The following is a 26,234-nucleotide window of genomic DNA, read 5'->3' as shown; positions in this document are numbered from 1 at the left end:
TGCAAGGATACAAAACACTCCTTATTTACAAAACTGTCTTTGATTTCACAGTTTAAGAAATGAAACCAAGAGAAAATGAAAAGTCCATTTGGCTTCTCTCATTTGAACCTAATTTTTTGCGCATTATGTAAGTCTAAACAGTTAAGGTATGATTTATCTTCTTTGCGAAAGTGAACGATTTTCTTTGTCTGTGCAAAGATTTGTTGTTTAAAAGATACTCCTGCTCTCCTGAAATTTGATCTGTGTATTTTGATAGCAACAGTTTGTGCAGCACAGAAACTCTGCAGAGAAGTTCAGCTGCTGCATTACTGAGGTGCTGACACTACCTTCATGAGAATAAAAGCCATGACCTCAATAGAAGATTTCAGAAACTATTTTTGAAAAATAATTTAATGGCACAAAGTTTGATGGGAAGAAAAGAGGTAGAATTGTATTAAAGAAACACATTTTTAAAGAAACCCATCTTTCCAGACTAGTTTCAGACTTTGATTGTGCCTGGTTCTACTTCCAACCAGAGTGCCTGGCATGAGTTCCTCTGCTGAACCCAATGCCCTTTTGGGCACATACCAGTTACCTCCATGTGGGTTTCTGCTCACATTCCAAAATCCTACCAGGATCCCACAACAGCCTCAATACTGTGCCTGGGAAAAAAACAAATGTCTTCCTGTACTGGGCGTAGACCAATTCACTCACATTTGTCTCATTTATCCCTGAGAAGTGGAGATATTGCCTCAGAGATGAAATCAGCTCAGGTCTCCACCTCTTTTTCCAGTAAAGGGTGAACCCTTTCTCTCTAGACAAACAGAAGGAGTGGGCTCACAGAGACCACAGCATCCTTTGCTACTCCAGGCTTGCCCAAGGTAAAGAAGAGGGTCTATGTGTTACTCCAAAAGGAATTTCTCTGCTTCCTGCTTCTCACCATTCCTGGCTGTTGCAGCCTGTGGTACATCAACGTGTGCTCAGCAGGGGAAAAATGCCGCTGGCTGAGGTGGTGGTTGAGAGATGAAAAAGGCTGATCCACACAGTGGTTTCTTCTGTCTTCAGCTGAATGCTTTCACTTCAGGAACCCCTTCCTTGTTACAGCTGGGAAAGATGTAAACAGAAGCCAGTCCCAGCTGAAAATAACTCTGCCTGTGTCCTGTGTGGAGCCTGCTTGATCTCCCTTCTGCTTTTTATTGCTAATGTCAAACTAGGTTGTCTCTCAGCACTGAGTTCACAGACAATTAGGAGCACAGGTCACCCACAGTTTCTTCCACTTCATTGGGAGCTCTAGTGGCTTCATCAAACAGGTGGAGCAGGATTGTATCTTTTCTCATGGAAAGAGGTGCAAGAGGGAGACAAATACCCAAGTGGTGCCAATGTGGACCCATTGAAGCCTAGATAGGAAAATGTATTTCTCAGCTCTTGAGAGGTTTCAAGGTTTTGAATATCTTCAAAATCCTCAAGAATGAAATATGGGGAGATTAAATGCATGTCAGAAAAACTTCCCTTTTGCAGTTTGAAAGCATTCCATGACCCATTTTGATTAGGGATGGGGGAAGAAGTTAATTAGTGCTCATTCACTGAATCATTAAAACATGACACTTCCACCTTTCAAAATATAAAATTTGCCCCCTGGGACCTCATACTCTTTCCCAAGCAATTGCTGAATTTGGAGAGATTGTGAAATACAGCCCTTCCTACAGTTTTTGGCTCCTACTGAAAACATGTAATTTGAAAGTTCCCAAGAAATCTCAACAGACACAGAGCTAATTCAAACATGGATACAATGGCTGCCTTTCATGTCCTCAGTGTCTCCGACATGAGCCAAAAATTAGTCTGGATAAACACAGAAGATTTTTATCTGGAGAAAGAATCTTGAAACTGTGAAGCACAAGAATGAGGATGTAGGAAGAGCAGAGCTCATACCTGGCCCCCACCTGCTCTAGGTGCCTAAAAAAGACACCACAACAAATTCAGGTTAAGAAGAGTTGTTGCCAGTGTTTAATTCCACATGCAGCCCAAGAAGGAGGTAAATCCATGGAACAGGACTTACTCCCCACATTTATGTCCCAGAGCACAAAAAGTGGGGGATGTGTATTTTACTCCAGTCCACATTAGCAAAGTATTTGAATTTCTGCATGAGCCTAAGGGCTCAATAAGCTGAAAATATGATCTAGCTGTAAAACAGAGCAAACTGAGCCCCTAGCTCAAACATTTCTCGTGTGAGGCAATACCTGACTTTCCAGGTCAGCGGGCAAAAGAAATATGGTGTAAATATCTGTGGCTGTGAGCCAAAAAAGGACCCACTGTGAATTCAGCCTGAGAAAAGTAGTCAGTGGAAACTGTCATATGGGAATGGTATGACATCTGGGTGGACAAGATAGACCATTTCTGTGTACAACCAAAATGAAACAATAATGTGGGAGCAGACAAATATAATACATAATGCAAGATAAGAACTACCCTCCTGCTCAATCCAGTGAAGCAGACAGAGGCTATATAAGCAGTAGCAAACTATACAGTGCCAGGCTTATTCTCCAGCAGCTCTGTCGTGGCCCAGCCAGAGCTGTGTTATCAAGCTCTTCTAGCCTCCAGTATTCTGTGGGGCATGTCTGCAGACTTGTGGTGGTTCCACTTTGTGCTTGGGAATGCTTGGGAGAAGCTTATTCATCTTGAGACAGAATATGCCAGAGGTTGGTCTAACAATTTAACAGTACAGGCAAATCAGGGCCAGTGTCCTTGCTATGTCATTGTTCTACTTACTTGTATAGATGTGGGATGAGATGCCAGCTGCAGGGTGATACTTCCCGTAATCCTCATTCTTCTTTATGTCCAAAGTCCCTCCTGAGGCATTAATCAAGATTATTAACTGTGCTTTTAAAAAAGTATAAAAAATTGATCTTTCAAAGAAGTCCGACTGTGTCTGGTCCTCTGTGCTGCTATTTCTATGGCTTTCAGTGCTGAAGAATGGCAAGAAGGAAGGAATTTTCTAATTAGAGAAAAATACAGCAAAAGGCACACAATTCAGGTCAGGGGGAAAAGGAAACTCATGAGTTTCTTCTTCCCTTTCACTGCATCCCACAAAAAATTTTTGGACAGTTTCTCTACATAAGGACTTGGGAGAATGTATGCACTCTCCTAGTGAAAACGGAAAGATAGGCTTCCTTAAAGGCACCACTGCAAAATAGCCAAGTGATCATGCATTGAGGAATTATAGAAATGTTCTATGTAGTCATGGAACCTTTTAAAAACCTGCTTGTGATTTGATATGTGGTAGTGGGGATTTGTCAACCAGGACTGCTAGATATGTGTGTGAATACAAGCACACACATACTGCATTTTGGGGGTTTTTGCTGAGCATCTGCTTGTCTGGATATGTTAATATAATTCTCACACTTGAAGCTCCAAAGGAAAAATAATATCAAATGTTCACACTCCTATTCTCCACTAGGGGAATCCAAATATGTTCTGTCTCAAATAAAGAAGTTATGTAACATTAGAGGTGGAATCAATGACAAAATGTTCCGGTTTGTGCTTACCCCTTTTTATTCACTTCCATGACCCATTCTAACCACAAAAAGTGTTAGGAGCCCTGAAATATTGGTTTGTGGTTTGTTTACCCAAGGATGTGGGGATTAAGTCATGCTGCTGTTGGGGTTTCTTTTTTTTTTTTTTTCTCTTTTGTTGTACTTTTTTAAAACAATGGGAGAATTAAAGGATATTTTTTACCACCCTGCTGCCATCTCGTCCATCAAGTGCCTCACTGCTTCAGATCCCACCTGTATAATGATGTCGTGATCCAGCTGTCATTGAAATCCTTCTGTCACAAGTATCTCAGTGCTCTTCTCATCATACCCCCTATCTCCTCCTTCCTCCTGAGACTTTTGCAGATACCTACTTCTCCTCAGCATTTACTTCAACTGTCTTGAAAGCTGTCTTGAGGCGCTCTTTCCCCAGATAATTATTTTTTTTCTTCATTGTGCTCTAACTGCAATACAGTAATCAACACCCAGGCGTGTGTCTTACAGGAAACCATATCACAAGCAGCCCTGATCTTGCCAGTGCTGATCTTCAGCTCAAGTTTTTAGTAAGATAGTTCCATAAACACAATGACATCATGTCATGACATCATTATTTTCCTGTAGGTTTGAATTAGCTTGCTTGCTTTTACAGGAAATTATATGTTCACAGCTCCTTCATCTTAATTGACACCAGGGAAGTGCCACACACATTACTTCCAACATTTAGGTCTCAAGTGCGTGAACAACATTCCCATCATCCGTTAGGTACCCACCCAAAACAGACTTTGTCATCATACAAGTGAAAACAGCTAAGTAAACATAAAAATCAAGTTTAGAGTATAAAAGAAAAATTCAGAATATTACTTATGGGGGAAGGGTGAAGGCAAAATTACAATACCTTGTGCTATGGGGCCTTCTGACCTGGTTGAAAACACTGGATGTTATGGCAATACAATACCAATGCCAAGAGACCAAAGTTTTAATGTCTCCATCTCCAACCACCTCAAATCCCTCCTAATACAGGAGAGTTTTCCTCCATGATGTAATTGCAGCCTGTACTATTCATTTTTGCATTGATTGGAAGGGTTTTGTAGCAGAAAGAATAGTTCTAGAAACTGAAAGTTCATTGTATAAAATGCACAAAACTATACATAGCAGAAGGAAATCTAAAGAGACGTTCTACTTTGTTCATGGACTACAAGACAGTACAAAAAATCACAAACTTAAAATCAACATCTCTCTTGAGAGTCTCACAGGTTTCATAGAATCATCAAATGTTAAGGGGTGGGAAGGGACCTCAAAGATCATCTGTCATCCCTGCTGCCATGTGCAGGGACATCTCCCACTAAACCAAGTTGCTCAAGGCCTTGTCCAACCTGGCTTTGAACACTGTCTTTCTAACATTCCTTCCTTCAGATCAGTTTATGAATTATCGTGTTTTCTGCCGGGCTGTTGGGGTCCACTCCGGCTAGCTGTGGACCCTTGCCCACACGATAATTCATAGACGAAGGTAAAAGCGCTCTTCTCCACGTGGGAAACGTTGTCCTTTATTCCAAGACACACATCAGGTAGACAAACCCATGGGAGGAGAGAGGATGTTCCCTGGTGGCAGGGAGCTTTTATACCCCCCAGGATGGGGACAGAGGGAGAGACCCACAGCCAATGGATACCAGTGAGGAGTGGTGAGGGGAGGGGTAACCCAGGGAAGAGACCACCAGGGGGTACCGGGACAGGTGAGGGAAAGACCATGTGGTGGGGGAAAAGGGGTAACAACCCACATGATGTAACATAAGCTACACCGTGCAATACAAAACTGTTCTGTGTAAATTCCCAATCACCCAGTGTAAGAGAACAACTAAAACTAGTGCACCACAACAAGTTTAGATCCAACTCTTTTCTACTGCTCCACCAGAAAAGAATAAATATTCATAAATTTACAAGAAGTACTGAAGATCTCATTATTTGTTGGAAAGGAGGGGGCAGAAGGTAAAGGGGAAAGTGTCACAGTTGACAGCCATGATGTCTTCGAGTAAAGGCTAATGTGTGTATAACAGCATCATTTTACACACCACTGCCAAAACTGATAAAGTGCCAAGTCGTCTTTGCAGTGACACTACACACAGAACAGAGCCCTGAAAATCAGGGGTTGAAATGGTACACTTTGGGCCATCGGTGTTCTAAGTTAGAAATAACCTTTCCATTACTCTCTTCACTACTACCAAAGACATGGAAGAGTTGCTAGTTCAGGATTCAAATTGCTATTTGACTCTTAACAGGCCTCTACATACAACAAGCTATAGACATTTATGTAATCCTTGGCACCTCAAGGCTTTACCACAACCTCTGGGAATACATTTGTAAGATTTTAATTCAAAGGGCTGAGTTATGCATATGAACTAACACCATGCATATGATCACTGAGCTAGCTGCAGCACCACAGTCCCATCCTAAAACCTGCCAACTTCATCTATAACAGTCCTGTCAACAGTTCATGCATATTTTAAAATTATCAGTGCTTTTCACTATTTTTCCGAGAAAAGAGGAGCCCTTGCAACACATAGAAAGACACAGATATATGTCTTTGCATGATTTCAGTAAAAGCATGCTTTTCTTATTAAAATGTGATGCTATTCTGTGATTATAATAATCTTTTTTCCCAGGAAATTTATGACTCGGTATGTGTAAATACTAGTCTTAGGGGTCTGCCCTTGTGGTGGCTTTGGCCACCTGCAGATCTTCTCCCTGTGTTTGTGTGTGAATTGCATCAGAGTTGTGTGTATAATAGATTCTCCCTTCTTTTGGCTTCCCTGTCCATCTGGGAGCTTGCCAAGTATGCTGGCTGGCTACCTCATTAGCAGAAAAAATGGGACTTGAGTCCCAGCAAGACTCTGGTGGAAGCTGAAGGTCTCCCTGTTGACTGCAGTGGTGTTCAACCACTTCCACCACTTCAGCAAGGGCTTTCCAGTGGGTGGTTGTGGACTCTGGTTGTTTTAGTCCTGAGGACTGTGAAGAGCTTTTGATTACACTTAACTTCAGCACAGGCTAAGGGCACTCCACTGTCACTAGATAAACTCATTATATAAGGCAGCTCTGTGCATGTGCCGTGCTCTCTTGTTGTTTCCCCCATAAGGCAGGTTCATGTACGTGGAAATCTGATGGGTTTCCTGCAGCAGAGGCAGATTCCTGGCTAGCCATGCACCAACATTTCTCTGGAGCCACAGCTTTCCCAGCAAGGCTACCACATGTTCAGAGTCTGGATCTGTCTCACCTCAAGCCCCAAGTGCTATGCCTAGGCCAAGCCACATGTGACCCCAACATGCTGGTCACCCCCAGGTGGGATGAGATCAAGCCTTAGTAAGAAAGCAGAGCTCATGTTTCCAAGAAGCAAAGAGAAAGGGAGAAGTTTGTGCAGCATGTTGTCATTGCCGGTGGTGTTTTCCAGACTAACAGTAAACTTGGGTTGTTTACTGGATCCCAAACTTTCTTTGCATGTATACAGGAAAACAGATGCTTCCCACTCCCGGGCCCCATGCCTGAGCAGGCTCCCTCAGCAACATCAGAGGCAGGGGACAAAAAGCAGGGCAGCAGAGACATTGCTTCCTGCCTCTGTCTGCTTTGAGCTGGTGATAGAGCATTATCTATCTCACACACTTCTCTGGCCTCCTTGCCAGGCTATCAGGCGGGCTCACAGCGTGCAGTTTGCTTTTCCTGCTCAGTAGGAACAGCTGCTGCCTCTGCTTCCAAACAGGGAACAGAGACCAGGGCTTGCAAGCACTTTGGCTCAAACAGGACACATGGGGCAGGGATGTGAGAACTGGGAAGCGAGCCACATCTCCCAGAGCCTGAGCAGGTGTGTGCCCCAACTACTAGGTTGCCTTTCATCTTCCAGCATTAAAGGCCTGGCATGGTACATCCAGAGCCCTATCTTCAGTAAGCCTCAGGTGCAGTCCTCCAATTGACGCATTTGTGCCAGCATAAATTAAATTTCAGGCTCTTACAAGGAATTAAAGAGGCAAAGGTAAAATAGAGGACAAAAGCATGTGCCTGGACATATAAGTAACTATTTGACTTCAGGATGGCCACTTGTCAGTCTTTTGCCTCTTCTTCCGAAGCAGTGGTGCTGGTCCCTGCCTGTGCCAGGACTGTGATTTATCATGCCCTTCTGTGGTCTGAAGATCTTTCTTCAGCTTTCTGCCTGAAGAAAGGGACACAGGCTGCTTGAGGACGTGATGCACTCACTGTTCCCCTCTCCTGTGACATTTCTTTATACAAGCAGCTGAATAGCAAAACATATCAGTGTTCATTACTAATTTATTTATAGTGAGCTGCCACAGATGCAGACTGCACCATTCTATCTTTAGAGCGTAGTGCCTGTCTGTTCCTACAGATAATTGGTAATTAGCACAAGAACAAGTTGTTTATCTATTCTCAAACATAAATAAATAGGAGACCCATTTATCCATCAAAATTCAGCTGCCTCCCTTTGCCAGATCTCCAGGTTAACTGCTTAATGAATAGAGCTCATTGCTTCAGGCACTTAAGCAAAGATAAAAGTGTCTTTAAAGGAAATTAAATATGCAATAAAAAATAACCAGCTATATACTGAACAAATAGCATTTAGGTCACAAGAATCATGAGCACAAGACAAGATGAAGGGATCAAGGATGCCAAGCAAAAGTGTAGAATTGGACCAATCAGCACGTAGGAGAAATGTGGTGCATATATCCTACTTACTCCTGCCATGTGCACTTCCTACAGCCGCCCGGCTCTGAGCCGACCACTCCAAGTGAATCCTTGCATGAGCATGAAACTGGAGAAGAAGAGGCAGAGAGGGTACTTGCAATTCTTCAAGTAAAATCAATCCCACGTGCTCTAAGATGATCTTGTACGCCTTGGGTGGCAGGACCCTTCCCAATGGAAACACCACACAAGCCAGGGAGAACATATGACTTTTTGTATTTTTATTGCTGATCCCAATCCTTCTTTGTTTTCTTTTATTCACTATACCCACCCCTGAAGGTAGAGAAGAACAGACTTTATGAATAGATGGACTCTTTGAGTTGCACCTAAGTGTTAGCCCCACTTCCTTCTCTCCTTGTCCCCCCACCTTCCCTGTGGATCAGAAGAGTGCACTCCCTATTAAGGCCAAAGCAGTCCATGTGGAGAAGAACAAACAACCCTTGTCTTTCTCACCATTCAGGTGTTTTCAGCATCAGAAAGCGTTCACTTAAGCTTGCAAGTGCAACAGTGTTTTACATGCATATGGGTGTACACAAATCCTTATGTACAGAGTGGGAAAACTGCTATCACACAGCAGAAGTGGGTCAGATCTGAGGAATTCTGCGAGGCCTCCATTTTCAATCATAATAGGATCCAGTAAAACGCTATTTTCTCACTGCTGTACCATCCAGGCAAACTTTATTTGGCCTCCTTCTTATCCAGTTTACAGCATCCAGGAAGGGGGTAAAAGGGGGTAAAAGCTACTAAATAAAAGAAAATTGTTCCAAATACAGTGGCTGGGGAAAAAAAAAAAAAAAATCTACAAAAAATTAATGAAAAGGTCCTTTTGTCTTTCAGCTCACAACTCCAAATTTTCCTGTAGTGGTCAAGCTGGGACATGCTCATGCTGGAATGGGGAAGGTAAGTAAAAGAAAAATATGTATATTTATTTATTTATATATATATATATATTTATATATATATATATATATATCTGGAAACAGATGCATATGTGGCTCAGCATTCCTGTGATTACACATGGCATGTGACCAGCCAGCCAAGGGGTTAAACCTCCCCACAACCTATCTGGGTTGCACTGGCTGTTCCTGTGGGAGAAAAGGCCTTTTTCCGCTGTCACGCACTTGGAGACAGGCAGTGGGATTGGGTTGGAGGCTGTCTGGGATGCGGGAGGGGGGGTTGGTGAAGTGCGGGGGAAAAGCTGGCTGGGCTGAAGTCATTAGGCTTGTTGTCTTTTATACATTTTCTCTGCTCCTGAAAGTGGTAGTGTTGTTTATTCAAGCACCTGTAAAGTGCAGCTACACCCCATAGCACTCACAATGAGGAGCTGTGGCGCTGGGCTTCTTGAGTGCATTATGATGACCTTATTCAAAAAATGGGAGCCCTTCAGTTATTTTTTTCCTCCTTGAAAGGAAGAACAAGACCTTACAAAGCAGAGTGGCTGGTTGCCTGCCAAGGAATCCTGAAAAACAGTTCACTACCCAGAAGGACCTGTTTGTTTTTCCCAGGCTCTCTGGGATCTTTATTCCCCCAGTGAATTAGCAGCCCCTGTTACTTGGGGTGATTGGGCTCCCCTTTCAGTGAGGCATCACCAGCACATTCCTGCTGCACTTGAGTCTCCTCTTTCTTGCATATATCTTTTCAAAAGGTATCCCCTATCTGTCTAAAACTTGGTTTGTGCAGAAGTACAAAATGGATGTATCATCTCTGAATCCAAATGAGTGGTACATGAACTTCGTAACTGATACGCCTGTCACAGTGCCTCCCTAGAGCAGACAGACCTTCTCCTGGCCTCACACTTTGCCTGAAAAATATATATAGTTACACTAAATTTAAACTTGGTACAGTTTGTTTGCTTGTGCTCTGGAAACAGAAGCCCTTTCTGGCTTGCTGGATTGCACATGGAGGATCTAATAACTTTTCTTGCTCTGGTTGCAATGTCCCCCTGTCTAGATGGTAGCTGCTGGGGAGGAAGTGGGCACAGATCCCTGTGCCAGTGGTGGAGCTGGCTTTCAGCATCAAGGAACAAACATGTAAATAAGCAGGAAATGTTGGTTAATATATTGGTGCTGTCTATGTTAAGCAGGCAGAGGTGTCATTGAATTAGAGTGTGTGCAGACAGCCTAGAGGTGCTTGTTGGGAGCCACTAACTTGTTCCTAGGAAGGGTTTAATTAGCAAAAACCAACCAGGACAAACCAGGAGGAAAACCTCTCCCCTGAGACCCTGCAAGCCTGCATGTCTCTGACTGCTCTGCCATTTCACCTGTAATGCAGGGCTTCGTGTGTCTCATGCACCAAGGATCCTTAGTGGCTACAGAGATGAGGGCAGAATCAGAGAGAATCAGAGTCCAATCTTAATAGCATTTCCAGACAAAACCCTCAGCAGAACATTTAGCTATTTTCTTCTGCACCACACACCAGATCTTCTTCCACCTCATACTTTCCCTCCCTTTTTATTCTTTAATTATGTTGATTTTTGCTGTCACAAGTTAAGGAGGAAGAGAGTTTCTATTCAGACTCCTGGCACAATTGTACTCAGAGGTACAAGGAGGACATGTAGGAAGTCATTCCAGATAAAGATAGGCTAATAGCCAGCATCTTAGAAGAAAGAATTGGTCTGAAGCCAAGTTTACTTTAGTCCATTATGAAATTAGTGACCACTAGCAAAGTCTGGATGTGCATTTTGGCACAGAGTTTCGACACTGCTCTGTTCAGTAGATGGGGAAGGTACAGGAAGAAAGGGTTGTTGACTTTAGTTGGTTGACTTTAGGTGGTTGATTTTAGTTTGGGCCCTTCTCCCGCCACAAGCAGCCTGAAGGAAAAGTTAAGACTGATTAAATTTTCTCTCTTTAGTCTCACTGCATTTCATTGCACAGAGCAAAAAAAGAGAGAAAGATAAAATAAAATAAAGAATAAATCAGTTGGTTTAAAACACAAGTAACAAGAATTTGTTTCATTATGTTTTTGAAACAGTAAGGTTTAAGCCCAAGCAGGACTGACAAAAGAAACCACAGAAAATATCAGGAGAAATACAGAGAAGTGCAATTATGGGTATACTAGAAAAGTAACACCTACAGATTTAAAAAATCAAACCTACAATAAAGTCATGCAGAAGAGGGAAGTTCCCAGGAGACATTGTGGTGTTGTTAACCATCATAATGTAAAAGCAATAACCAGTGAGATTAGAGAGAGCTAAATTATTTCCTTGCACTGTTTTTCAGAAGTAGAGATGATAGCAGGAAATAGCAGGTCTTTAGCTATAAAATATACATAATATGAAAAGAGATAGGTTTGGTTTTGGTTTGATGTGTGCAAAAAAGTAAATGTTAATAAAGCACCTGCATCGGGTCATGTTTTGTATTAAACCAGTGATTGGAGAAACAAAAGATAGAATAATCAATGTATTAGCCAAAGTACACATGTGAGTATTAAAACAGTACTTACTGCAATGATGCCAAGATAGCAAGCCATGTATTTGTACCTGTAATTGGTGCTTCAAAGGACGTGAGCATTCAGGTTACAGTGTTATTACAACAGAAATTGTCAAGGAAGTATACTTATTATTTTTGTTATTAACGATAAAATCACGTGTAATGGGAGGCACCAACACATAGAAGAATGAGCAAAGATGGGAAGTCCAGGAACTATTATTCTTTATTTGTCTGAGGCAGTGGCCAGGAGCCAGAAGAATTCTGGATGCAGAAAATACCTCTTCCCCGAAGAGTTCCACCATCTGCTTTCAGGGAGATTTGTGTCATTTCGCAGTTTTCTTCAGTTTATCTGTGTTACATACCAGAGAAATTATAATGTTTACCTGATACCTATTGCTAATTCATGTTCATAACATTCTTGGCAGTGTAAGTGCTGAATGTTTATTATTTTGCAACAGTTGCTAGAAGGAACATAATTATAATAGACTTTCATTTTCACATATTGTTTGTTTTGACATAATTTTCACGAAATTCACTCACCACATTTTTTAATCAGAAGGCTGAACAAAGAATCCTCAAAGCTAAAATGAAAAATAACCACAGAAGATCTTGTACAAAATACACCCTATTGACTGCCTTCCCATTAAGGGTGGGTAGCCACAACTGTCTTTAGCTGGGGAGAAGAGCAGCTATTATTCAGGATCAGAACCAAAAGGGGTGGCAGTATACCATTTGTGAAAGAAATGCTCTTGCCAAGTGATATGTGCGTGTGAGGTGCACATGGAGATGGAGAAAACAAATTTGCAGCAACAGGCATCTTTTGAAGTTTCCATTGAGAAATGCAGGAACAACAGCTTCTCTATTGACTTGAACAGAGACACCAGTAATAGCTTTCACCCAGGAACAGACAATCTTCTAATCTAAAAACAGAACACATGCCCCTCAGCCCCTCCCATGATCATCGTTATGTTCCTTCCAAAATTTGGAGTCAGTTCATATTTCTGTGGCACTGGAAGATCATAACAAGTGCTCTCTGTGCCGCTGGCCCTATGCAGTATTGATACAAATAAAATATTTGTAGAAACACTGCTTAGACAACTGTTTACAATGGAATCAGCAGAGAAGGACCTTTCTCATGTTGTACTTAAGTTGTCCAGACTCCCAGGATCAAAAGTACTCAAGGAATCTTCCAGGGAAACTATGGATGGACACTGAGAGAAGATGTCTTCCCATGTGCAGAACACAACTGCTCATTGCCCAGCAGCTCCTTAGAGGTCAAGGCATTTTTAAGCATTGTGCAGTTTGAGCCTACCTACCCCAGAAGTGATTGGGGGTCTCTGTTGAATAGGGACAGCACTGCAGTGAGAAAGGAATAACACTTCTTCCTGACTCCGGATCTCATTATGCCAGAGCCCATGGAAAAGAATAAAGCTCTGAGTGTGTTAGTATTTGCCATTTGTGTGTTAACATGACCCTAAAGTGCCCTAGGAACAGAGCCCAGTACTGCAAATTCACTCAAAGAACCTCTTCACCTCTTCCTGATCAGATCATGAGAAGGAAACAACTGCCAGATCTACACGGAGAGGAAAACCAGTATCTGTTCATGTGACTTTACATATATTTATATCAATTTTATATATATGTATATTTTGCTGCTCTTACTTTATTTTTAGACCTCTCTAATTAGGTCAGTTTAAGAGTCACTCCTGTCCCTTCCTGCCCCGTAATTATGAAAACACCTTCCCTGTACAAATCCTGGCTTGGATGAATTTATGACATCGCAGAAGAAAAACTTGTTGTTCATAATAATATGGTCAGAGTTATTTTCTCTCTTACTGGATGGGAAAGACTTCTCTGCTTCTTTTTTTCCTTGGTATAAATATAGCACAAACTAAACAGAGCCACTCTGTAATGTAAAAATACTGCAAGGTTTTTATCAGGAAGGACAGCTCGTCACCTTGTCTCTCTCGGGACTGGAAATAGAATGTTCCAAAAGTGAGAGCTTTGAAAATCCAGTGTGCTAAAGGGGAAAGGAAGGGAAAGGGCTGCCTCAGTTTGTCAAGGAACAAATATTTTCTTTTAGAGAAGACAAATAATGACTTGACATGTAACATTCATTCACAATAGAGCAGCCCAATCACTGTGTTCCCACTGACTCATGAGTGAGGATGTTCCAAATATCTTGAAAATAGCAAAAACATCCCCATTTCTTGCACATCAGTCTGAAAGCTTTTGCTGACACAGGAAACAGTGACTGACCCAAGGCACCAAGGACCACAACAGCCAAGACCTGAGCTCTGTATTAGGAAGGTTCAAAACATTAAAGGCAGCAGATGGGGAATTTCAGTGTGAGGATAATAAGGAAATGCTGACAGCACTATGACTTCACTATTTTGGGGTGGGTCAAAGTTAGGCCTAAACCGATTGTGTGTCAATTGGATTGGGTATTTTCTGAGAAGAAGAGCATAATTCGGGGCAGAGGAAAGGAGAGATTCAGGAAACCATCTGCACAGAAATGTTCCTGAAGACCCACTATCCAGAGATGGTAGGGTCCCTACAGAAAGGCTGAGAGCAGGTTGAGATGGATGAAAAATCACAAGCTTTGTGTGGCTGCACCAGTTCCTCTGGAAGAAAACACTCAGACCATGAATTTTCACAAGCCTACCAAGACTCAGTTAAACACCACATTGCCAAGTCCAGCCCTGGCTCAGACTTGGACACTCACCTTCCAGCTGAACCTGGCTCTAACCTCATTTTGGACACAGAAAGTGCTTCTGCAAGTTATCTCCAAAGTGATTTGTGTTTAGCCTGTAGGGCAGAGTTAACCTCAAAAGCAGAGTTCACACTGGATGATGCTCAAGAAAGGCAAGGCTAGGGCAGTCCTAGCAGACTAAGATAATTATGGCACTTTGGCTAACCAATTATTTTTTCATGTGGCCACATAATGAAAGCAAAAGGGGACTGGAAAGCAAGATCTTGCAGTGCTTAGACTAAGGATGAGGGAGGACAGCTGTAGCCCTGGGACCCTGGTGTCCAGGAACATCTGGGATGTAGAAGAAGCAGCAGATTAGGGAACTGTGAGACAGAGGAAGCAGAAGTTTCTACCCAGACAGATCCTTCACTAAAGGAACCAGTGCTCACACAGATCTGAGGTATTGCTCAGACTGCCCAGCAAATTGCTACAGTGGGGTTTTAACGCTGCCAGAAACAATCCAAAATCCTGCCTTGCAAGAAAGGTCTCAAAACAAGGTCTGCAACAGGGATGGAGCAGAATGTTTCTTCATGACCTGCCCCTTGGACTGCTCTCCAGACAAAGGCAGAAAGACCAGTGCTTCTTGAGCAGGCTGAGGATGCCAACAGGTACCAAATGCAGGTCATGTGGTGACATCAGGCTCTGAGATGCCACCACAGGGCAAAGGGATATTCACATCTGTGTGAGCATGTCCCCAGCAAACCAGCCAGACACCCCTTTCCAACAGGGAGCATGCTAGGGCATCACTGGTGTCAGGGTTAGGGAAGAGAGCCAGGAGGGAAGGAGGAGCTTTCTTACTCAGAAAAGGCATTTGTCAACACACTGGCCCAAACCCTTCTTAACAGGTCACTAAAATGCTACAGCAAACAGTAACTTATGGCTTCAGAATGAGTCTATTGCTGCTCAAACAGCCAGCACAGCTAAGCAAACAGGCTGCCAGGGCAGGGGCTGTGTTTGTATTCACTGTTTGCACTCCCCTATGCAGTTAATGGGATATAGCATTTATCCTAAGAAGGTTGCAAAATAAAAGAGAGAGAGGGGAAAAATGGCTTCCTGTTGGTTTCTTTTCAACTTCTTTTATCAGTTTCATGTATTGGCCAACCTGCCATTTTAGAAGACAGATTTGTCTCTTGTTAGGTAAATTGATAACTTTGCACTAGATTGATTTTTAATAGTACCTTCTTAAATAATGCCCTCTGGTGTCACACTGCAGCCACCCTGGCTTTGGTTATGTCTGGGATTTTTTCTTCTGTAAGGAAAATGGATATCTTATTGACATCTAAAAGGGTTACAAGGCAGGATGAAATGAATTATACAAAATTTAAAAGTAGAAAGCTAATAAAATGGGAGACTCAATAGATAAGGCAGGAAAATAAATCTAATTTCACTGTAACTTGAGTGCTTCCTGTTTATGAAGTAATAACCGTACCCTGGGATAAACCAGCATTAACCCAGAATACGGCTGTTGTTTTGTCAAATTTGGCTGGCTCTAACAATTAACAAACGGTGGCTCAGATTTCAGCTGTGGTGTGGTGATTATTTTGATGCCTGTTGGGAAACAAGGCTGTGATCCCCTACAAGGGAACTTCTGTGAGTTGCTTTTTCTGAAAAGTCCATGGGAAGTACTCTGGCACAGGCCAGGGAAGATGCCAGAGCTGTTTCCTGAGGACTGTGCAGTGGTGTAGCACTGTGGGAGTCATCTTAATTTTTCATTTCTTACTTTGTGTCCTTGGTGAGTCCCCCCAGCCAAAAGTCCTCAGGCCCATTGGACAGAAAATTTTCAATTGCTTTCCTTCTCTCCCTCTAGGGAAGGGGTGGTGGAGGAGGAGGAAGAAATGGACCTTTCCAGACATGCTGTACTTTTTGAGCAAACATCACATTTAACAAGATGAGCTCCTTTCTAGCAATATAATATGGTCTAATTCCAGTCTGGAGGGGGGAGCTGCATCCTTTCCTCTGCTCTGGGTCAAGTGTTCCTGGGCTGAGAATGCAAACATTTCAGTTTGGGCCCAAAGACATCTGTTGCACAAGCACAGCACTTTGTTTCAAATCCCACAAACGTCCTTGTTCCAAGTAGGTCATTATATAATAGCTTTTGTATTTTCTCACTCCCAAAAGGGTCCGGGAGTACTGTAACACCGCTCAGTGTCGCCTGCCCTTGCAGTCCCTCCTGTGATCATCTCATCTGGGTGGGATTCTCTTGCGTGATGTCATTCAGCCCAGGGCAGCTCTTATCACTGCAACAAAAATACCCAGCTCCAACACAGCCTGCATTGTTTTCTCTGGTATTTTGAAAGTCCAGGCTCTGGGTTCCCTCTCCCATTCTCCCCGTTGCCTCCAGGGCATTCCTACCACCTTACCCTGCCCTGCACATCCCCACTCAGACACAGAGGGAAACAACACAGCCTAGAGCAAGGCTGCTCCTCCAGGATGCCATATAATGGTTGCCTTTACATATCCCCTTTATATTTGTTATTTCCTTCTTTTTTTTTTTTTGGTACCCTCCCTTCCCACAGATGACTGTCATCACTCTCTGCTCCTTTCCCCAGCAGTTCCTGGATGGTGAGAGCACAGCCCTCACCACAGCAAAAGGGAGAAGGACTAGGGGTATTTGCTCGTCAGTAACAGGAGAAGCAAAGATGAGTTCTTTTTCCTGTTCAGGCATCTAGAAATGGTCATGGGTCAAACTGGTTGCACTTTTCACCTTCCCCACAACTGTTCAGTTTTTGAAAGCTTTTCTGCAACAGGATGTGGCCAAATCTTTGTATGTGCTCTATGTGTAAGCTGGCACTTACACAAAACAATCTAAACAGAGTAAAACAGGTTAGCAACAAGCTTGTTCTCTGTTCCCAAGTGAAGATGGCTCCCACCCTTCCATGCTTGAAAGCAGATACATAAAACCACTTGTTTGCTCTTTGCAAAGAAACACCAAATACCATTGCATGTGCTTCCTTCAGCTGGCTCCACGGAGTCTGGCATCACCCTCTTTTAACACACAGTGACACAGATGGAAAGCTCTTCTGGAGAAGAGACCATTAGTGAACACTTAGCAAAGCAGGGTTGCAATCCCTAGCTGTGGTCTCAAAGCATCTCCAAAAGACAAAGTGAGGGTAATAACATAAAGAAAGTCACTCACTTGCGCATCCTTTTCATACAGTCATGGTCTTTTTTCCACAAATTAATCCACCCTTCCTGCAAATGTCCAGCCCTAAGGAACAAGATTCGTACAGGTTTCCTAGATGCACCAAACAAGTGTTTGCCAATACACTAAAGGCCATGGTTAAAGATATGAGTGAGGTGAAGTTGTCCAGTATGTTCTTGTTCCCTGCTTGTTTGGTTTTGCTTTCCCAAATCAATGAGCTTTTGTAGAGGTTTGAGTATATCATTAGAACTTCTACTGTTTTGGTCTTTCCCCATTTCACCTTTTTTTAAATTAAGATACAGAGCATTTCCCATAACTGAATACAGATCTGTGAAAAGCCATCTTCTCAGAAAAAGTGTAGCTCATAGGTCTCAACTGCTCGTTTGTTTCCAAGTGAGACTCAAGTCTGACACCCAACCAGCTGTCCTACCCACATGCCCATTGCCTCACACTCACACAAGTCTCCCCAAGAGTCAGAAACTCCCCCAGAGACATCCTTTTCCTTCAGAGTTTATGTCCAGTCAAGAGACCTACACAACTCCTCAAAGAAAATCTGGAGTGGGTTAATGTGAAATGCCAGGGAACTGAAGGCTAGAGGTCACAGACAACCAGCTCTCATGTTGATTTCCTGGAATTGGTTTGTATTTCCTGACCACCCAAAATACTGTTTTCATCCATCCCAACACAGGAAGCAGCAGTTGCAAAGTTTGAATGAAGTAATTGAATTAACCTCTTAAGAGATTGAATATTTTTCTGAAGCATCCTAAAAGCAAAGACCATTAGCAAGAGCCACTTGGGCAAAGGTCTAGCTGCCTCTCTGGTGCCAGAATTACCAGGGCTGGGGCATGAGGAAGGAGAATGGGATGGATTTGCTCTGGGTTGGTTTGCTCTGGGAAGCTTCTCTCTTTGAATCACAGAAGCCTTGCTCTGTCCTCAGCTGTGTCTGTGTGGGGTTTAACTGTGCTATTCATAATAGACATTGTGCTATTCAGGTGCAGAGATGACGTCTGCTTACAAAGTATTCATGTTCTTTTTGCTCTTGTCTCTTTTTCACTGGATTTTGATAATCAAGGTCAAAGTTGAGAACCAGCACGACTTCCGGGACATGGCCAGCATAGTAGCCATGGCAAAAACCTATGCCACCATCGAGCCATTCATTGACTCCAAATATGACATCCGAATCCAGAAAATTGGCAGCAACTACAAGGCTTACATGTGAGTGCATGCCTATGCCAGAGCGAGATGGGGAGGAGACAGTGCTATGGATATGACTGAGTCGGTGTCTGCTCTGGGCAGGAGTAGGTAGCTGACTTAATTTCCTTGAAGAATAACCCTGCTGTTCTCCTCCCACCTCTGAACTCAGTTCCCTCATCCACCAATCATCTTCTCTATTAGTCACTGTCAGGTCATTGTTTCTGGAATGTAAATCTCGGTCTGTCTCTTTCTGAGATTCAGTTAGTTCCCACTATAATGACTGTGCTCAGCCATCACCTCTCCATCCTGTTATTGAAGGGCTCATCTTTTCCAGCAAAATCCTCCAGCTCCAAGTACCCTCTAATGGAAACTGAACCCACCCACTTTCCACCTGGAGAAAAAAAAAAAAAAAAAAGATTGAACTAGCTGCAACTCCTGGAGTCCTGCAGTGTCCAGGTGATAGCAGCACCCCATCTTTCAGCCCACAGCAACACCCTGTCCTCTCCCCAGCTGCAGATCACAGCACCACATCACATGAGGGGCACAGAGCACCAGGTATGAAGGCCTCAACCGGGGCAGCACACAGAGTTTCTGTGGGCATTTTGCATGTGTGCTCCTTGACGCATACAGAGGAGGGAGAGAAGGTGAAACATTTCTGTGGGTGCCCCAAAGCTCCTCCCTGCCCTGTGAGGTAGTGAGGGAGGTGTCATGACAGCAGTCTTCAACATTGGTATGTTTAAAAACCTTAAAAAGCATTCAGCCAAACTTCAGTAGTCACCACGCTTAATTAGAGATGTAACCACATGAGTCAGTAAGACACCTGTTTCTTCTTACTGCAAACCAGTAAATGAAAAAAGCCACACAGCGCAGCTTCTCCAGAAGCTCCTTATCCAACCACAGAATTCTGGACAAGTAGTCAGCTCCAGCAGAACATTCTTCAGGTCGCCAGATAAATTTCATGTTACCTAACACCCACAACACTGTGACTTTTGGGTCTGTGTCTGCAAACCTCTAGGCCATAGTTCTGCTGAAACATAGTTAAACAAGATAATGAAATGTACACAATCACATCTTTTTCAGCTATAACTGCCTAAAATTCCCAGTTGGATTCCTAGCACAGAGATGTTTAAGAAAACTAGCTAATGACTGAGTCACATTCTTCATGGGAAAGAAGAACATGGGGGACACTTGGCTACTTCATGTGATCTCAATGAAAGAAATTTTATTTTTAATTGAATCAGGTCAACAATAGCACAATTGCCCAATACTACATTAACATCTCAGAGTCTGACTCAAATTGGCCAAAGGAAAGAAGGTTTAAAATATCAATTAAAATTCCCTATTCCTGCCAACACACCCAGCCTTGGCTCCAGAGCCTGCTCCCCAACCGCCTGTAACTGAAACAAAGGCCAAGTTAGCCTGACCATACTCCCTCCTCACTTATTCGCACTCACCATGCACTCATCCAGAACAAGGATCAGAAATAATACCAGATGATTGAGGAAAGAAAGCAGTCACACTAAGACCTAATCCCACTTGGGAGTATAGCTGCACAAACAATTGTTTGCTAAAGAAAAAATGTTTTCATGTGAAAACTGTCATGAACAGAGAACACCTTAATGAGAAATAAAGCTCATTAGCAAAGAAAGCAAACAGCAAGATTCACCCAGTGACTTGCTAGCCCAGGAGGCTGAGTTAGACTGAGAGAGGCATTTATGGATGTGAGCTTGGGAGAGTGGTATAGTCAGTCCCACCAGGGACTGTTCCTTCCGCCCCAGGTTATTTAGGTTATTTCTATGGTATAAGTCCCTACTATGTCCAAGGACATACGTAAAAGCACCCAAAATATAAGAGCTCTCACTGGTGTTCCAAATAGGAGACTCAAAACCATTAGTCATGCTAGCAAATCTTAGCCTTAAAGGCAATTCCAGCATCTTGCAGTAGCGTCATACTAAGGGACTTGCTTTGATCTGTGAGCCATGGAATCCATCCAGTAATTTTATACCTTCACCCACACACTTTTAAAACCCCTTTTCTATTGAGAAAAGACTGCACTGAAATTCTCCAGAATATGTTTACTTTGCACCAAGCATCTGCCAGAGGGAGGATGCTGCAGGGTGAGTCATGCATTCCTCCCTGCCCCAGATGTTCAATGCACTTCCTTCCAGCCTATGGCCCAAGGCTTCAGTTCAGTTTCCCATTGGCTTCAGTGCAGTGACTCCAGATTTACACTAACAAACTCCTACTTTGTCCATGCCTTGAGCCAGTCTGAAAACAGCAGATAAGCAGCATATGATACACGCCTAAAATTCCACCAAGTGTATTTGACTGCCATTGTAATACTGGTAAAGAGAAAACATGAAAACTGTTCATATTACAGGGGATTTAGGGCAGAAATTATGCTTCCACACTCCGCCCAACTGGAGGCAAACAGCTGGATCATTTCCAGTTTAGACTCACGAAATGTTGTTCACTTTGAATTAAGCCAGCAGCTACTGACTTTCAGACATGAGCTATTCTTGCCACCAGCTTTTACTAAGAGGGTAATACTCTTCCTTTGTAGTTTCATGAGTGGGATTTTTGACTTGTCACCTCCAAAGCAGTTCAATGTGCTCTGTAGGGGATACCACATCCACTGTGTCTATACTAGAGCTACTTATAGACTGAGATAGGACACCAAGAGCTCTTGATCTCCTCATTTATCCACTTCTCCTAAACAATGCTGAAGGTGTTGTGGTCACAAATCTGTTTGAGCAGCTGATCTCTAAAAGTCTGGGGTCCTTCTCTTTAAGATACTGACTGTACACTGTGTGGCCTCCTGATGTTTAGGATGGTTGGAAGCCTTTCAGTCCCTAAAAGATATGGGGTTTGAGGCAGGAAAATTTTTTTGTCTTAAGTCTCCTTTTTCACTTCATACAATAAAAAAAGGAAATCAAAAAGAAGCTGTATGAGGAACAGTTGGGGTCACTTGGTCTATTTATCTTGCAGAATAAGAGACTGAGGGGAGGCATCATAATCTTCAACTTCCTCATAGGGGAAAGAGGAGGGGCAGGCACTGATCTCCCCTCTCTGGTGACAAGTGACAGCACTCAAGGGAATGGCCTGAAGTGGTGTCAGGTGAAGTTTAGGTTGTACATTTTTCACCAGTGGGTGGTTGGGCACTGGAACAGCTCCCCAGGGAAGCAGTCACAGCACCAAGCCTGACAGAGTTCAATAAGCCTTTGGACAATGCTCTCAGGCACATGGTGTGACTCTTGGGGATAGTGCTGTGCAGGGCCAGGAGTTGGGCTTAATGATCCTTCTGAGTCCCTTCCAACTGAGAATATGCAGTGATTCTGTGATTCTGTAAGTTTGGGGTCACAGTTAACACCTGAACTGCTCAGACTTGCTTGGAAGGGAGTGATCTTGACAGAGGCTGTGGTGTAGGGTTTGGTGTCTGATCCAGTGGGCTTCAAATAAAACTCTTCAGTTTCAAAACAGCAAGGTTTCCTAGCAAGAAAGTTAGCAATACAGCAGAGAGAGATATTTTAAATCTTATGCTGAAAATTGGATCAATCTGGATAGGCATAAACAAGTCCAACAAATCAGCCCAATGGCTTGAGCAGAATTCTTATTTTGGGACCTTTCCCATGACAAATTTCCTTGTAAAACTGTCAAATTGTGGTTTAATTGTCTTAGGGACAACACAGCTGCTTACATTTGGTATGCCAGGTGCATTTTCTAAGCCCCAGTGTCAAATCATCTTCTCACTAATGAGACTCCAGGAGTTCCCATCAGTACTAATGGGATTTTGGATGCCCTCTGGCACTGCAGGGCAATTTTCTGTTAAAAGTAAATGCTAGCAAAGAGTAGTTCTTCCCATTGCAGAGCTGAAAAACATAATCCTATGAGTCCCATATCAAAAGAGAAAGAAAAGCTGAGGACTGAACGCTGGCCTTACAGGCCATCAAAGGGCTAATGACAGTCCAAGCTTGAGGAGGAATTCATTCTTTTGCTTGGGAAGTAGGGCAGCAGAATGGATGCCAGGTGAAGGCAACAGGCCCAAAAGTCAACTACATGAAAACACAGTTATTCAACACAGTAATCATGCTCCTTCAGCCCCCCCAGTCCAGTCCATTAAACATGGCCACAAAGATAATTTCAATTTCACAGCAACTAAACATGCCAGTTTAGAGGAGAATTGGGAAAAGCACTTCAGGGTGTCTCTCTCAAGAGTAAAGGGGAACCTTAGGTAGTCAGCTATAATGATTCAAGTTTATAGTCTACCAGGACATCAGTATTACCACTGCTGAATGTAGTTTTGCAAATTCAGTGTCTTTTGTACATGTTGCTGAAAATGTGAGAGAACTGGCAGCAAGGACTCCCATAATCTCATACTGCAGTGTTGGATCACACCTCATACTCCCCTCATAAATCTCTTTCAGCATGGAGAGGTTTCCTGGATGTATCCTGTCAGCTTGTTGACTTGTCCTGGCTTGTGCACTATGGAAGGGTTATCTGGAGTGTTGTCAGAGCAGGCTGCCCGATGTCTGCCTTGGGCCTAAGGTCAAGAAAAGGAAAATTTTCACCCCTGACAGTGATGGTGAAACCCAGAATTTTCTAGCAACAGTACCTTTTTTGGAAAATAGCTATCAGTTGCAGCTAATGAAACTCCAAAGATTTTGAAATAGGGAATTCTCTGAGTCCAAACACAGTAAGCCACTATGAAAAGTCAATGAAAAGTCAATGAAAAGACAGTATGATAATATATTCTATGACATCAGTACCACTGAAATCAAATTGAAGTGAACACAGAAGTACAACTGAAATCAAATTCAGGTAGACCCAGAATGTCAGAATTGATATTTTGTGAAGCTGCTCAGTAAATATTTGCCTGGAGACCTTCTGTTCCATGGACGGAGGATGCTACCCATTGCAGAACATAAGGGTGATTATTAGAGATCTTTTACACACACATCAGCTCCCCTAGGTCTAATGTATAAAGAAAGAAAGTACTCACACAGCCTGATGTGTGCTCAAGATTCCTTGGAGGTTTCTGTGCCTAAAATCCTCAGTCAGTTTTTCATGAGTCTGAACAACATATCCTGTATGGAGTGTTGTTCAGGAAGGATTTGGAAAGGCTTCTGGGAGGAAGAACCTCACCTCATCCCCTCCTGTACAAGCACAGAGTCAAGAATGAGCACTACAGTATGCAGGAGGATGGGTCAGGAGTCTATTTTCATGTTCAGGTTATGTTTTTGGTTTGTTTTCCTAGGAGGACTTCCATCTCTGGAAACTGGAAGGCAAACACGGGCTCCGCGATGCTAGAACAGATTGCAATGACAGAGAGGTAAGGAAGAGTGTTTCAAGACAGTATTAGCTATTCTTGGGTTAGAAGGGAGGAATTGTATTTCTGACTTTGGTTAATTGGGAGAACTGGTAAGTGAGGTCTCCTGGGAGGCTGGATAAAGACTTTAAAAGACTGAGTGTTTTCTTAAAAAAAATACTAAGGACACAAAGGCAAACTGTCCTATTTTGAAGAACAGACTGAAAGTACAGCTAGAAACCAACATTGCTAACTCATTAGATCTTTAGTGAGTGCAACCATAGGAAACAAGACCAGCATGCTAGGTCAAGCACACCAGTACAAACATGTAGGAATAAAATCAGAAAGGCCAAAGCACGAAACACAAAGTAACATGAGGTTATTCTAAGTATATTACTAACAAAAGGCAGAAAAAGAGTTTTTCTTCTGCCTAACAGAGGAAAAAAACTGTCAGCTGAACTGCTGAAAGCACTTTTTTGCTTTAGGCTGACAAAAGTGGTCACTGTCTAAGTTAAGGTCTTCTCACTGTAGAACAGAGCAGAAAGAATTTCCTCATGCATCTTACAGACCAAAACTTGCAAATACTACTCCAGTATTCAAATCACTGTGATATTTGCTAATACTGCAACTGCCTGACACTGTGGACTCATGGTAACATGCTTTGCTGTAACTCCTATCCTGCAGAACTAACACTTGTTCTCATCACTTTCCTCCATCCCATCTAAGTAGATTATTCCTAGATGTATAGAATCCATAGATTACATGTAGGCATTCATGCTTAGTGAATTAAAGATTTTTTTCTCAGATTACACCTACAGTTTGTCAGGTTCATTATTAATTCTGACTCTGTCCAGTTTTGGGCACCACAATTGAAGAGAAATAGCAAGGAGCTGGAGAAAGTCCAAAGGACAATAAAAGGAATGTTTAGAGAAAACCTAATGAGCTGTTGAGAAAAACATGCAACAATTCTATGTAGTTCTATGTAGTTTTCCACCTTTTTCAGTTAGCAGACCACTGATATTTTTCCAGTAGAGTTGTAGACTATCCTGCCTGCAATACAGATGTTCACTCTCCTTCATGAACTGTTACAGACCTGGAAGAAGTTGCCCACAAGCTGAACACCTCTTCATCCTAAAGATGAAAAAAAAATGAAAGAGCATAGGGTCTTTAAATATATGGAAGCCTGTTAATAGGCATTTCTTACTACTTACAATACCAGTATAATACTGTAAGAAATAAATTATAGCTTAAAAGGTTCCTTTAAATATTTCCTATATTTTCTTAAAGTAAGGATAGCATAGCACAGAAATTGATGCTCTGAAGGGGATGGCAAATCTCTGTCCTCTTTCTGACCAGATTAAAGAAATGTCTCCTCTTGGGAGCACAAGAGTTGTGCAGGCAACCGTCTAAGGTCCCTTCTGCACCTTTAGTTCTGTGAAACAGGGAAGCCAAGCCCCAAATCAGATGCTGAAGGTGGCTCTGCAAGACCCTAATAGTACTGTGGGAAGTGGACATCATGATGCATCCTGGCTGCTTATAACACAGCTGAAGCTAAACACATGAAGGGTAGACATTACCTTATTGCAGTGTTGTAGGACTAAAACACAGATTCCTGCCAGCCTACAACACTGCATTTTGAAGGTTTGTTTTGTTAATTGTACCACAATTAACCACTCCAGCCTTATCCAGCCATAAACGCAACAAACCCTGTTGAAATCTGTGAGTTGCCAGTGCATTAAACAAGGCAAGAATGTGCTCAACTGCTCTGATGAATAGGAGCAACCTGAAGTACCTACTGTACTGAACATAAGTACAAAGGATTTAAATGTTCAGGTAATGCAGAAATGACAGTAGATCCTCTGAAAATGCAACAGCTGGTGCATGTGCATAAATATGCTCTTCTTCCTTGTAATACTCCTATTACACCCCAGCGGCCCTGATGCTCCCAGTGCTCACCTAGGGCCAACAAACATTGAAGATGTGCAGCCATCAGAGTCTCTGGAGTGACCAACAATTCCCTGGCTGCTGAGCCCAGGCACCAAGATATGTTCCTCAGGAAGAGGGGTGTTCCAACAATGGTGTCCCTGGATGCTGGGCCACAGCAGTGCATGAGAGGTGCTCTCTGTGCCTCCTGCCTGACTCATGCAGTCCATAATTCTCCTCCTCTTTA

General features: G+C 42.8%; 1 protein-coding gene across 1 annotated transcript in view; it reads left to right on the top strand.

The window, feature by feature from the left end:
- The first annotated feature begins 8,006 nt into the window (after positions 1-8,006).
- The window catches only part of LOC121361160 (synapsin-3-like), a 39,100-nt gene continuing 20,872 nt past the window's right edge, over positions 8,007-26,234 (top strand). The window contains exons 1-4 of the mRNA XM_041481585.1: positions 8,007-8,336; positions 9,081-9,143; positions 18,638-18,780; positions 24,014-24,088. Coding sequence (XP_041337519.1) covers positions 8,214-8,336; positions 9,081-9,143; positions 18,638-18,780; positions 24,014-24,088 — 404 coding nt within the window. The 5' untranslated portion in view covers positions 8,007-8,213. The remainder of the gene's footprint in view (positions 8,337-9,080; positions 9,144-18,637; positions 18,781-24,013; positions 24,089-26,234) is intronic.

The sequence above is a fragment of the Pyrgilauda ruficollis genome, unplaced genomic scaffold, assembly GCF_017590135.1.
Source record: "Pyrgilauda ruficollis isolate IOZ18807 unplaced genomic scaffold, ASM1759013v1 scaffold56, whole genome shotgun sequence".
Taxonomy (NCBI): domain Eukaryota; kingdom Metazoa; phylum Chordata; class Aves; order Passeriformes; family Passeridae; genus Pyrgilauda; species Pyrgilauda ruficollis.
This window is presented reverse-complemented; position numbering and strand designations above follow the sequence as displayed.